Source organism: Ctenopharyngodon idella, chromosome 2 (assembly GCF_019924925.1).
Source record: "Ctenopharyngodon idella isolate HZGC_01 chromosome 2, HZGC01, whole genome shotgun sequence".
Taxonomy (NCBI): Eukaryota; Metazoa; Chordata; class Actinopteri; order Cypriniformes; family Xenocyprididae; genus Ctenopharyngodon; species Ctenopharyngodon idella.
Genome location: NC_067221.1, coordinates 15,826,084 through 15,839,787, shown reverse-complemented (window position 1 = coordinate 15,839,787; position 13,704 = coordinate 15,826,084). Strand labels below are relative to the sequence as shown.

Below are 13,704 nucleotides of genomic sequence, written 5' to 3'. Positions count from 1 at the left end.
ACACCTAATTCTGAAAACCCATATCAGATGTAATGTTCCACACTTCTGACATGTGCTGCAAAGTTTCATGAGTTTTCGAGCATGTTTAGGCCCTCAAAAATGCGATTCATTTCGGAGAAGAAGAATAATTGGCCAAGCAATTACAATAGGGTCCTCACACCATCGGTGCTCAGGCCCTAAAAACTTCTTTATTTCAAACTTTTGATTGGTAGTGTACTTAATTTTTTATGCTTTTATTCATACCCTTGTCCTTTCTCAGGCGTTTTTTGACTGCGCAAGAAAAAGAGGCTCAGGAACTGGCAGCACTGGAGCTTCAGCAACGCCTAGAGGAGCTGCTCAGAAAAAACGAGGAAGCAGCCAAATCCCAGACTAAGGAAGATGAGGAAATGGTGGAGAATCTCTTTGGCTTCATTCCGAGTGCATTAGGAGGACAAGAGGGCCCAGCCCCTGAGGGTTTTGAGGTTAGCGTTATCTTGACAGTAGAACAAGGAAGAAGGACACGTATTTGACGGGAACAAACACTTCCTGATCAAATTAATTTTCCAGAATACAAAAAGCCTTTTATTGTCAATGCACAGTCAATTAAAGCATAATGCATATGCTGTCAGTGATAATACTGTATACTGTCTTTCAAAGACATTTAGGAATGCAAAATATTGCTATTTCTAGGTTAATGCTAACTTTGTTTGAAATGTTCCTGATGTTCTAGGATTTAGAGGCAGAGCCGGTGAAGTTAGAAGAGGTGAACTAGTAGAGAGCCCAGTAAGGGAGAGGAAAGTGATGTCAGTACCAGACATCAGCGAAGACGATCTAGATGATAAAGAGGAAGAGAAAGAAGCTGAGGATAAGAAAGAAGCTGAGGATGATGAGTTCTCTTTCGCTATATTTGCATCTCTACACTTTCAAGGATCTTCTACCCACTCACATATCAAACAGAGATTGCGGAAACCCCTGCTCTACCATGAGGATGAAGGGGATACCCTGGCAAGTGTTGTTCTCATTAGCATCATGTTCCCATTTAAAGCGAGGCTTGATAGTCAACTGGGACATTGTGTCTTGTATTGTATTGTCTTATTTCTTCTCTCCATTTTTCCTATCTCCTCCAGGCCAGTTTGACAGTATGGTGGATCATACTAAGATTTATGGGAATCTTCCAGAGCCGAAGCAAGAACGTGTTTTGCTATAGCCGACCCCATTCAGAGAAACCTCGGTCAGAGACAAGCACGACGACTTAGTAACCTTGTTGGATTAGATCAGGTAAAAAAATCAAAACACCATAATAAAAATCTATCAGATGTACAGTCTATACCTGCCGAAATCAGCATAATTTTGCTGGTTTGGAATTAGTATATATTATATTGCTATAAATATTTTAATGTAAACACATATTTAAAATATAGACTAGCCAATTCAGTTGTGTTACACAGCCAGTGGCATAGATGGTGACAACCACACATAAAATCAGATGTGAGCAACCGGTAGTGCCTCCTGGTGGAAATGTGAGGAATTACAATATAAAGATGTGTGAATGTGTATACAGAGGAAGAAAATTAAATATTTACTTTTTCAAAAAAGGACAAATTAAAACCAATTACCATAAATACAGTACTGTTACAGATGTCATACAATAACAAAATGTAATTACCCAACATATGTAACTAGTGCTTTTCTTATAGCATTATATCAAACAAACATTTGTGTTTTTTTTTGTTTTTTTTGCAGAAATTTTTGAGAAAAAAAATGAAGCAGCAGAAGGGGACAGGGAAACGAAAACACTCAGCCATTCCTGAAGAAGAGGTGAAATGTGTTTATATACTATGAGTACAACACTGAACATTATCCGCAGCTAAAACATATTAACTGCATCATAGCAGGTTCTTACTAACCATTCTGATGACATTTGTAGCCAGAAGAAGTACCACAACCTAAAATGGAGGCTGTTCAGGAGGAAGAGGATGTAATGTTTGGAGAGGGACCAACTTTTGATCGTCCAATGACACCCTTGGAGAAATTACACACTATTGTGGGATATGCCATTGTACGACAAGATATAAGGTTAATATGATGGGCCAGTGGTCATTTACATTCTTCATAATGTGTGATATACTGCATTCCTCATACAGAGAGATAATGGTTACATAATCTTTATATACGTTTTATATGTTTTTCAGAGATGAAATCTACTGTCAGATCTGTAAGCAGTTAACAGACAATAAGAACCACAAAAGTGCAAACAGAGGCTGGATCCTTCTGTCCATCTGTTTGGGCATTTTTTCCCCTACAGACCGCCTCACTAAGGTATGAAATACTATTTTGATTTCTGTTCTGTAATTAATTATTGCAAAATAAACCTGACAAGGTGATCAGGACACTGACATGAGTAATGTGTTGTCCCGAAGGGGTTTATTTTGCAATAATTTCTGCTGAATATTTTTCTGTATCATATCATAGCACAGCTATGTGGAAATAGGTTCTCTTGGACCATGGTCTGTTACAACGTTTAATCATATTACAAATGCCATGATTAACCAATCAAACCAATGATATATATGGTATGTCATGTTTTATTGTTATATGTTGTTTAATGTTATATTTTGTGTTATGTTATGCCATTTTATAATGTCATTCTGTTATATGTTGTATAATGCTGTTTTGTTATGTGTTGTTTTGCTGTTAAATGTGGTTTATGTTGCAAGTGAGATGAGTAAATGCTCACATTTAGTCTAGAAAAAAACAAAGTAACTCAGATTACTTATTTGAAAAAGTAACTCAGATATTTTGTTTTAAATTTAAAAGTAATGCATTACTTTACTAGTTACTTGAAAAAGTAATCTGATTACATAAACTCAAGTTACTTGTAATGCGTTACCCCCAACACTTGTGTTATTTAATGTAAGGTTATGTTATTTTATTTAATGTATATTATGTAATGTTATGTTATAATGTTATGCTCCACAACCTTTTGGCCACAGTACCTGGATAGCTTTATATGCCATGGGCCGAGTGAATACTCCTCCTACTGTGCGGAGCGACTGCGGAGGACTTTAGCCAATGGAGAAAGAAGTGAGCCACCATGCTGGATTGAACTACAGGTAGGTAACCCCTGTTTGAAATGATAAAGAATACTACCCTTACCCTAAACATGACCAACCTTTCTTTCCTCTAACTTCAAGTCTGTAGAGACCAAGAACCCCATTGCAGTGGTTGTGAGTCTGATGGATGGCAGAAGCATCAACCTCCATTTGGACTCAGGCCAGCACTTCTGCAGAGGTGTGCAATACAGTTATCCAGAAAATAAACCTGAAGGACACTTATGGCTTCTCCCTATATGCTGCAATGAATGAGAAGGTTTGTGACATCTGAATGGCTTCAAGATGCATCTTCACTTGTAATAGGTCAAATGTAACTAATGAGCAATAGTAACAAAAGTCTTCACATATGCATTTCTTGCTGCAGATGTGGTCTCTAGGCAGTGGCAGTCAGCATGTCTTGGATGCCGTGTCTATGTGTGAGCAGGAAGAAAAGAGGCAGGGGAGAGAGGAACAGCATGCTCCTTGGCGCCTCTATTTCCGCAAAGAAATCTTCACTCCGTGGCATGACTGTTCATCTGACCAAGTCAGCACAGACCTCATCTATAGGCAGATCATCCATGGACTCAAACATGGAGACTATCAGTCTGATAAGGTCAGTCCAGGATCTGTGCTTGATCTGTTCATATAGCGTATATTATTCCAACAGGATTTGTGATTTATACTCTGTTGTTGAACTATAATCTTCATCTAGGAGGATGATTATGTGCAGCTCGCAGCCAAACATTACTATATAAAGCATGGCTCTGAAAGCAGTATGGAAACTTCCCAGAAGATTGTTCGCGAGTGCATGAACATGACTATAATTGAGAACAAGTCTTTGTCAAACTAGTGCAGTTGGTCCATTCTGCACACACACAGGTATATTCATTATGTTTTATATATATATATATATATATATATACTGCTCAAAAAAATTAAAGAAACACTTTTTAATCAGAGAATAGCATCAAGTCAGTTAAACTCCTGGGATATTAATCTGGTCAGTTAAGTAGCAGAGGGGGTTGTTAATCAGATTCAGCTGCTTTGGTGTTAATGAAATTAACAAGAGGTGCACTAGATGGACAACAATGAGACGACCCCCAAAACAGGAATGGTTTTACAGGTGGAGGCTACTGACATTCCCTACTCATCTTTTCTGATTGTTTTTCACTAGTTTTGCATTTGGCTAGGGTCAGTGTCACTACTGGTAGCATGAGGCGATACCTGGACCCTACAGAGGTTGCACAGGCAGTCCAACTCCTCCAGGATGGCACATCTATACGTGCCATTGCCAGAAGGTTTGCTGTGTCTCCCAGCACAGTCTCAAGAGCCATATCACCCTGTAGCCCAAGACTGGTTGCCCACTGAAGCTAAGCAGGCTGAGCCTGGTTAGTACCTGGATGGGAGACCTCCTGGGAAAAACTAAGTTGCTGCTGGAAGAGTGTTAGTGAGGCCAGCAGGGGGCTCACCCTGTGGTCTGTGTGGGTCCTCAGTATAGTGATGGGGACACTATACTGTCAAAGAAAAAGCACCGTCCTTCGGATGAGACGTTAAACCGAGGTCCTAACTCTCTGTGGTTGTTAAAAATCCCAGGATGTCCTTCGAAAAGAGTAGGGGTGTGGCCCCGACATCCTGGCCAAATGTCCATTGGCCTCTGTCCATCATGGCCTCCTAATCATCCCTATATACTGATTGTCTTCATCACTCTGTCTCCTCTCCACCAATAAGCTGGTGTGTGGTGGGCATTCTGGCACAATATGACTACCGTCGCATCATCTAGGTGGATGCTGCACATTGGTGTTGGTTGAGGAGATTCCCCCTTCCATATGTAAAGCTCTTTGAGTACCCAGAAAAGCGCTATAAATGTAAGGAATTATTAATTATTATTATTAAGAGCATGGAGAGATTCCAGGAACAGGCAGTTACTCTAGGAGAGATGGACAGGGCTGTAGAAGGTCCTTAACCCATCAGCAGGACCGGTATCTGCTCATTTGTGCAAGGAGGAACAGGATGAGTACTGCCAGAGCCCTACAAAATGACCTCCAGCAGGCCACTGGTGTGAATGTTCTGACCAAATAATCAGAAATATATATCTTAGACTTCATGAGGGTGGCCTGAGGGCCCGACATCCTCTAGTTGGCCCTGTGCTCACTGCCCGGCACCGTGGAGCTCGATTGGCATTTGCCATTGAACACCAGAATTGGCAGGTCCGCCTCTGGTGCCCTGTGCTTTTCATAGATGACAGCAGGTTCACCCTGAGCATGACAGACGTGAAATGGTCTGGAGAAGCTGTAGAACGTTATGCTGCCTGTAACATCGTTCAGCATGACCGGTTTGGTGGTGGGTCAGTGATGTCTGGGAGGCATTCCATGGAGGGATGCACAGACCTCTACAGGCTAGACAATGGCACCCTGACTGCCATTAGGAATTGGGATGAAATCCTTGGACCCATTGTCAGACCTACGGTGCAGTGGGTCTGGGTTCCTCCTGGTGCACGACAATGCCCGGCCTCATGTGGCGAGAGTATGCAGGCAGTTCCTGGAGGATGAAGGAATTGATACCATTGAATGGCCCCCACTCGCCTGACCTAAATCCAATAGAACACCTCTGGGACATTATGTTTCGTCCATCTGACACCGCCAGTTGCACCTCAGACTGTCCAGGAGCTCAGTGATGCCCTGGTCCAGATCTGGGAGGAAATACCCCAGGACACCATCCGTCGTCTCATTAGGAGCATGCCCTAAGTTGTCAGGCATGCATACAAGCACGGGGGCCATACAAACTAATGAGTACCATTTTGAGTTGCTGCAATGAAATTTCAGCAAAATGGACTAGCTGCTGCATCATTTTTTCACGGTGTCTTTGAATTCAGTCCTCTGTAGGTTGATAATTTTTACTTCCATCAAGCGATGTGGCATCCTTTCGTTCCTAACACATTACCCAGTCCATATCAGTAAATATCCAGCATGAAATTTTTCCCCGTTGAGATCTGATGTGTTTTCAAAGTGTTCCTTTAATTTTTTTGAGCAGTGTATATATATATCATTGTTCACAATAGTTTGATTTGGCTGCAAAAGAATTTGATTTGGTGGCAGTGCTAATTTGGAGAATAATACGCAGTAGAGAATAATAAACAGTAATCCTGTGTAATTTCTCAGGGTCCTTACATAAACTCTACTACACCTGCCTATGAAGTGAAAGGAGAGATTGTCCAATACGCACGGCAGAAGTGGCCAGTCTATTTCTCCAAGTTATATGAGGCTCGCATGATTTCAGGTAAAAAAAAAAAAAAAAGTTGATTTTAGTTCTTATAGGAGTAGTTAATCCAAAAATTAACATTTTGTTGTCATTATCTTCATGTCGTTCCAAACCTGTATGATTTTATTTCTACTAGAGTTGTCAAAAGTACCACGTTGGTACCAGTGTTGCCAGGTTTTCACAACAAAACCTGCCCAATTGCTACTCAAAACTAGCCCAAAACTAGCCCAATCGCATTCAGCGGGTCCCCCATAAAAATTGCATTCTGGAGTGTAAAATACGTGTATTTGTGGGGTCAACCTGCTAAAATTTGCTTTCCAGGTCTAAATATCTGTTATTTGGGTTGCTTCAACCCCGGACATGAAAAACAACCCGCAGCAACAATGTTAAAGTAGCCCAAACTGCAGACTTGGCAACACTGGTCAGTACTGAAATTTAAAAATGGGACGCTTTGAGCGTTGTTGAGCGGCCACACCTCTGATTGGCCATTGTGTTCACGGCTCATTGGACATGTCTATGATTGGCTTCAATGATCAATGCTGTAAAAACATTGTAAATAGTCATCAATGACGCTCTTCACCGAGCGCTTACACAGATACACACGGGAGCAATTTTTTAAATTTCAGTGCCGATTGGTACCGAAGTCGGTACTTTTGACAACTGTGGAACACAAAAGGAGAGCTTTTGAAAAAATTCATGCTGCTCTTTTCTATACAATAAAAGTGGATGGGGACCAAGTACTGTAAAGATAAAAATAAAAATCTTCTGAAGCCATTTTACAGATTTGTATAAGGAACAGACTGAAATTTAAGAAGAGCACTTGAATATAGCATTCGACTATAAATAATTAATTTGTGTCCCACGGAAGAAAGAAAGTTATACAGGTTTCTAGAAATAAGAGGGTGAGTAAAAGACAGAAATTTTATTGGGTGAACTATCTCTTAAAGTATTGAATCTGTGAATTCACTGTTGTATTTTGTTCAGGTCCATCAATGTTTGAAGAACAGTTTGTAGTTGTCGTGAACTGAAGGGGGTCTTCTTTCAGGACGAGACAGAAGCCGCATTTCTGCAGCTCTCTATCCTGAGGTTCAAGAATCGAAATGATGAGTAAAAAAAAACCTCTATGGAGAACACCTCAGTTACACCTGAGCATTAATAAACTACTTCTACTTCAAATACTATTTCCAGATTCTCAGTCTAGTTTGAGATGAACCACTTTCACAATTCTTTTTTTTCTGTTTCCTTCCTTTCCTCCCACTTAACCTTTCTTTACAGTGAGAAAAGTCTATGGGATTGTATGTTTGACAACTCCAAAGGATGTATACTGAAGGTTGTGAAGGAAAAGAATTTGTGCATCTGGTCAACAAGTTCATCTCAGGCTTAAGAAGAGATCTGAGTATGCTGTGGCAATACAGGACCTTAGCAACAAGGTGCTTCTTTAGAAAATTAAAACCCTTGAATTTAACTATTTAATCAGTAAGTAGTTACATTTATTACAGTTACAGAGGGAAGTTAAAAAATCAGGATGGAGGACAGCCCACATGTAAAGTTCTGGTAACTGTTTTATTTTTAATTTTAAGTATTTTTTGATTTAAAACCATCTAATGAGACAGATTTTCCACTAACTGAAGCACTCTTATGTTAAGTTGGGGTGATGGGGTCTCTAACCATTAAAATGGTCAAAATAGCTTGGATATTCATCTTTCTAATTTTTCTTCCCTTCAGAGGATCCCACAATGCTGAGCTTCAGAAGGGTGATGTCTGTTTATCATAAGGATGAAATATGCTTCTGAAGACGGCTGATCAAAGCAAGGAATGAGAGGACAAGTCAAACTGGAGCAGTTTCCATAGATGCTATTCAGATTCTACCGATGTTGACTAGCCTACAGAAAAACACTGGTAACATGATTTTCTGGTTTCACTCTGATTTTTGAGGAGGTTACTCCTCACACTGGCCATAATTGTGTTCATTTTCTGCCAGCGTTTTGAGGTTTTGTTTTGGAAATAAATACCAGAATAAAGCTAAAGAAAAAATGAAAAAATTATGGCGAAAGGAAATGGTTGTTTGTAAAGAAAGTTTAAATTCTTTAAAACATTTAAAATATTTAGCAGCTTTATATAGTTTCTTTAAAAATTAATCTACCTTTAAAGTTTTTAAACTGCCTTTAAAACAGTTTAATTCCAAGGGTCAAAGATAGAGTATAAAATGAAAAAAAAATTCTAAAAATATTTAGAATTGTTTTCAAAACCGTCAGCGAGGTTCTCAGAGTGACAAAATATGCTGTTTTGTAAGTCAATTTAAGTTTGACAAGAACAAAATGTAAATAGAGTCATTTCTATCCTCTAGAATTTGCTGAATTTGACCCCCACGGAGAAAGTCAGTGATGCCGGTCTTGCCGCAGATGAGGAGATCAGCACAGAGAGAGTTGCCCACATGACTCTCAAGGATTCTCTTTCGATTATTTCAGGTGACAGTTGTACAGTTTGCAGTCATCTCTCAACTGACATAAACGATAACTGCTCCAAAAAAGGAGCAACATGAAAGTTACCAATTTTGATAACATCTCAGAGCTTCTTAAATGATAACGTCATCACGTACCTCTTTTCAATGGCTCACAGGAGTCCGTAAGGAAGGATCGTAAGGGAGGAGCCAAAGAGAAACTATGGCCAACAGCAAAGAGCCTCTGAAACAACCACTGCTCAGGAACCTGCAGGGCAACTCAGAGCTCTGCCATCTCGCTTGTGACTCCTTCACAGATATCCTTCCCGCTGACTGGCCGAAATATGAATCATTTGTTACATACTATATATTACAAATATAACGGATGGTGTATTTTGTGAATTAAGTGATGTACATGTGACCTTAATGAATGATGCTCGCTGTTTTCTTTAACATGGTCTCTACCTATCCTTAAATATATGGAGATTATCCAGTCAAACATGTGCGAACACCCATAGATCTAACAAACCAGATCTTTGGGCCAGCAACAGCGCACGTCGAGCTAAGAGATGAGATCTACTGCCAAATAATGAAGCAGATGACTAATAACAAACATGGTTTGTTGACTGCTTTTAAGTACCTAGATATGATATAATGTTACTTTATTTTTTTAATTGCTGTGTGTTTTTCTCTCAGGTTGATATGGAGCGAGGATGGCAGCTGTTGTGGCTGTGCTGTGGTCTCTTTCCTCCAAGTCAGTTGTTACTGAGGCATGCTCAACGTTTTCTGGAGTCCAGACCCAGAGAGCCACTGGCCTCCACCTGCCTGCAGAGGATGCAAGCCATGCTCAGGTAGAACTTTACTATTCAAATAATGTAAACATGAACAGAACATGAGGCGAACGTTGAACTATAATGCATTGTTTATTGTCCCGTACAGCATCGAGGGAAGGAAGTTGCCTCCTCACCAGTGGAAGGATGCCATTCAGAATAACAGCACTCAGATCTTCCACAAAGTTCATTTTCCCAACGATACATCTGAAGTAAGGAGTAACGTTTTAGTTTTACCTATTTTACTCCCTTTTTTCATCCACGTTAAAAATTCTATCTTTTTATTTCAGATATTTGAGGTGACCACCACCACAAGATCAGAGACTTATGTCGCAAAATTTCTAAAGACCTCCGACTCTCCTCATCGATGGATACAGTCTGTTTGTGAAACAGCCAATAAGTTTCAGACATGATTCTTCTTTTTTTCCCTGAAGTGATGTTTAAGTTCATACTAATCTGTGTGTGGCGTATCTGATACTTTCAGGTAGTAAGTATGGATTCTGAAGAGTACTTTTTCGACAACCTCAGCAACTCACAGATCAGGTCGTTAAAAAAGAAAGTCAAGGAGGTGAGCTATATATGCTAACATGCTAAATACAGTAATTAATCCAATATTTATTTAGTGTGTGTTATAATCAGACTCTCACTATGATAAACATCATTGATCTTGAATTACAGCTCCTTCAACTATTGTTCCTTACCTGGTGCTCTTCATGAGAAGCTCTGGTTTAATGTGATCCCAGGGAAAGATCTAACCGCTGACCTAACGTTCCACTTTCCTCAGTATGTTGTCTATCTGATCATTCCTTACCTGGTCAAAAACCTCTAGTCCCATTTAGCACACATAAAGGCTTAAAAAGAATCATTAATGGGGATTGCTGATGTATTTTATGTCGTATAAATAACCGAATAAAACAATATTTTAAGCTTGTTTAACCACAGACATTATTTCAGACATTTAAAGGTGGGTAAGCAATATTTGAAAAACACTGTTTGGAAGTTAGTCGGACCGACATACCAGAGACAAAAACAAACGTGTAGCCAATCAGCATTAGGGGCATATGATGGTCGAGGAGAGAGAACGAGCAGAGGGAGATTTGAAGAGAAGACTGCAGAAAGAGAGATGAGAGACAAAATACAAAATAGCTCAGAAGAATATCAGTGGAATGAAGGTTATGACTGGCAAGATCTTTAGGACCTGCGTTAATATAGAAAAGCGCTGGAGAGAGCTAAGCAGGAAGGCCTGAAAACAGACGCGGAGGCAGCTTTGATTCCGCTTCACATGTAGTAACACTGGGTTTGAGTGTCATTGATTGTCTGAGCTGCTGTGCTGTTGGCAAACTAAAACGAACTCTTGTTGTGTTTACTCTTGTGTACTGTTATGTTCATTTTTGTGCTTCCTGTCGTTCGTTCATCATCTGCGCTTTTTTTTTCGTAAAGCATTATTTTGTTGCGCGTCAGCTGTAATACAGAGCTATCCAGTCTCGCATTGAGTGTGTAACAGAGGCCCAGCTATTTAGAGATGTGCAGTTAACCTATCTCAAGAGATGCACTGACGACCGCTAGAATGCGGTGTTTAGCGTAGTGCACTCGGAAGGGTTGTTGGGATTGGAGGGTGAGTTTTGAAGCGGAGCAATGAAGAGAAGGTTGTGTTTGTTTTGGGTTTATTTCAAATATCAACAATGTCCAACAGCGTTTTTGAAATATCGCTTACCCACACTTTAACCAAAAACCCTTTTAAAAAATCTCATTAGGAATGATGAAACAGAAGTGAGGAAATTTAGAAATTTTAATATGCTGTGCAACTTTGCCCAACTCTCCTTTTAATTTTCCTAGGAAGTGCCGAAGTTTGCGGGGTTACCATAGGTGTCTAAAGAGGACATGATCTTTCTGGAGGACTGCTGCTCCGTACTCGATTGACACGATAAGTCACAGTTTGTCATGATCCCTCGAATGCTGAAAGATCTGGTTCCAGTGATCAGCACAGGATCATGACTCCTGAGGACTGGAAAAAGGGATCCTCAAGCCTCTTACTTATTGAATATATTTCAAAGATATGGCTCTGTGCATTTTGACTTTGTTTCAAACCTTAGTCAGTGTCTGCATAAACATGTACACTACCGTTCAAAGTTTTTTAAAGAAAAAACATACTTTTTTTCAGCAAAGGCACATTAAAATGATCAAAAGTGTTACAAAAGATTTCTAATTCCAATAAATGCTGTTCCTTTGAACTTTCGATTAATCAAAAATACTGAAAAAAGTGTCATGTTTTCCACAAAATATTAAGCAGCACAAGTATTTTAAACATTGATGATAATAAGAACTGTTTCTTGAGCAGCAAATCAGCTATTAGAATGATTTCTGAAGGATCATGTGACACTGAAGACTGGAGTAATATGCTGAAAATTCAGCTTTGCCTTCCCAGGAATAAATTACAGTTAAAAAATATTTAAAAGTTACTCATTTTTCACTATACTGTTTTTACTGTATTTTGTTCTATCTGCTGAGAAAAAAAAAAAAAAACATAAAAAATCCTGACCCCAAACTGAAACCTTATAATAAGTGATGTTGCATCAGAATGTATAAAGCATTATTTAATAATATATTTTAGTACCCCTGACCCTAACATCATGATGACAGAATGGTTTTGGCCTTTGGTTTACAGCACATCATCAACTCATATAACAAGCAGGCAGGCATAACTGTAGATGAAGCCAAACTCCAGTTCCTGAAGATGATCTCACAGTGGCCCACCTTTGGATGTGCTTTCTTCGAAGTAAAGGTAATCAGGGCAACACTAAAAATAAGCCTAACTGCTAAGATGGAAGTTGTTTCTTGATACTGACTGTGCTTTTACTCCCAGCAACATCAGAAAAAGTTACCCCAGTGTTATCATGATATCAATCAGCAAACTAGGAGTTAGCATCACCAACCCTAAGACAAAGGTACCGATCTGTCTGTATATACTTAATACAACTATAACGTACAGCTCGCCTTAGCATTGCGTAGCTTGTTAAGTTAAAAAGTGTTTTTGGCTGGCTTGCCTGCAGAGGTGCTTGTGATGCATCTATTCAGTAAGATCACTTCCTGGTCTAGCGGAAGCACCTATTTTCACATGACCATTGGCAATCTAGTGCAGGGCAACACTCTGCTCTGTGAGACCTCACTGGTAAATATAGCACACACACACAACTACAGCAAGTGTCTTACCTGTGCGTATATGTTAATATATACATCTGTTTGTTTTTTTGCAGGGTTATAAAATAAGTGATCTCCTGTCCTCTTACAAGAACATGTATATGAAGGAGATAACAGTGGTGCGGCCCAGAAATCAATTGTTCTCTTGAATCATCATGTAGTATGATCATTTTTGGTAGCATTTTTTTAATCTTTTACCATAATAATTTGTTTTGGTAATTTTGGTGTACTCTGAATGTAAAATTACAATTTATCATTACTGTCGAAAATCACTTTTTAATATGCATGTAACAGACACTATAGATCTGTCAGTGAATCAGCTGTTTAAATCATAATGTTTTTGTTGTTGCTTCTTCTATGTGCATATATGTCTTAAATAATCATTTTATAGGCTTGAATATTTTTATTATTTCAATAGTCCACCTTTTCATTGACTTTGCATTGCAATGTTACACTAGGTGACAGTTTTTACAGTCTAATTCTAATCTATCTAATACTGCTTTGAAGGAACCTATATTTAACAATAAAATGTAAAATTTAAAATGGTTTTGAATTTATTTGTCATTGAATGATGACTTTGAACAATTTGTAATAAATAATAGTATTCCATAATTTAAATTATTATAGTATTTGCAGTTTGGTAAAGCTTATAATTTACAATTCAGTAACTAAAAATGGGGAAGATCTGAAATATCTGAACATGATAGGGCATTTTACACAACTGTTCAAAAGTTTGTGGTTGGCAAGATTTTTTAAAATTTTTTTTTTATGTTTTTGAAAAGTTTCTTAACACCATAATATTGTGAAATATTGTTAAAATTTAAAATAACTGTAAGTGTATTTAAGTGTATTTTAACATGCAATTTATTCCTGTTATGGAAAAGCTGAATTTTCAGCATCATTACTC

The 13,704-nt window shown here is 38.8% G+C and overlaps 1 protein-coding gene across 1 annotated transcript; it reads left to right on the top strand.

Annotated features, from left to right (window-relative positions):
• Positions 1-1,184: 1,184 nt before the first annotated feature.
• Positions 1,185-7,363, top strand: LOC127504668 (unconventional myosin-VIIa-like). Its single transcript, XM_051879569.1, is given in 12 exon segments — positions 1,185-1,257; positions 1,723-1,797; positions 1,907-2,055; positions 2,172-2,298; positions 2,973-3,092; positions 3,174-3,251; positions 3,253-3,348; positions 3,457-3,684; positions 3,784-3,910; positions 3,913-3,950; positions 6,230-6,347; positions 7,314-7,363. Coding segments are annotated over 11 exon segments (1,182 nt in total). The 5' UTR covers positions 1,185-1,257; positions 1,723-1,740; the 3' UTR covers positions 7,358-7,363.
• Positions 7,364-13,704: the final 6,341 nt, after the last annotated feature.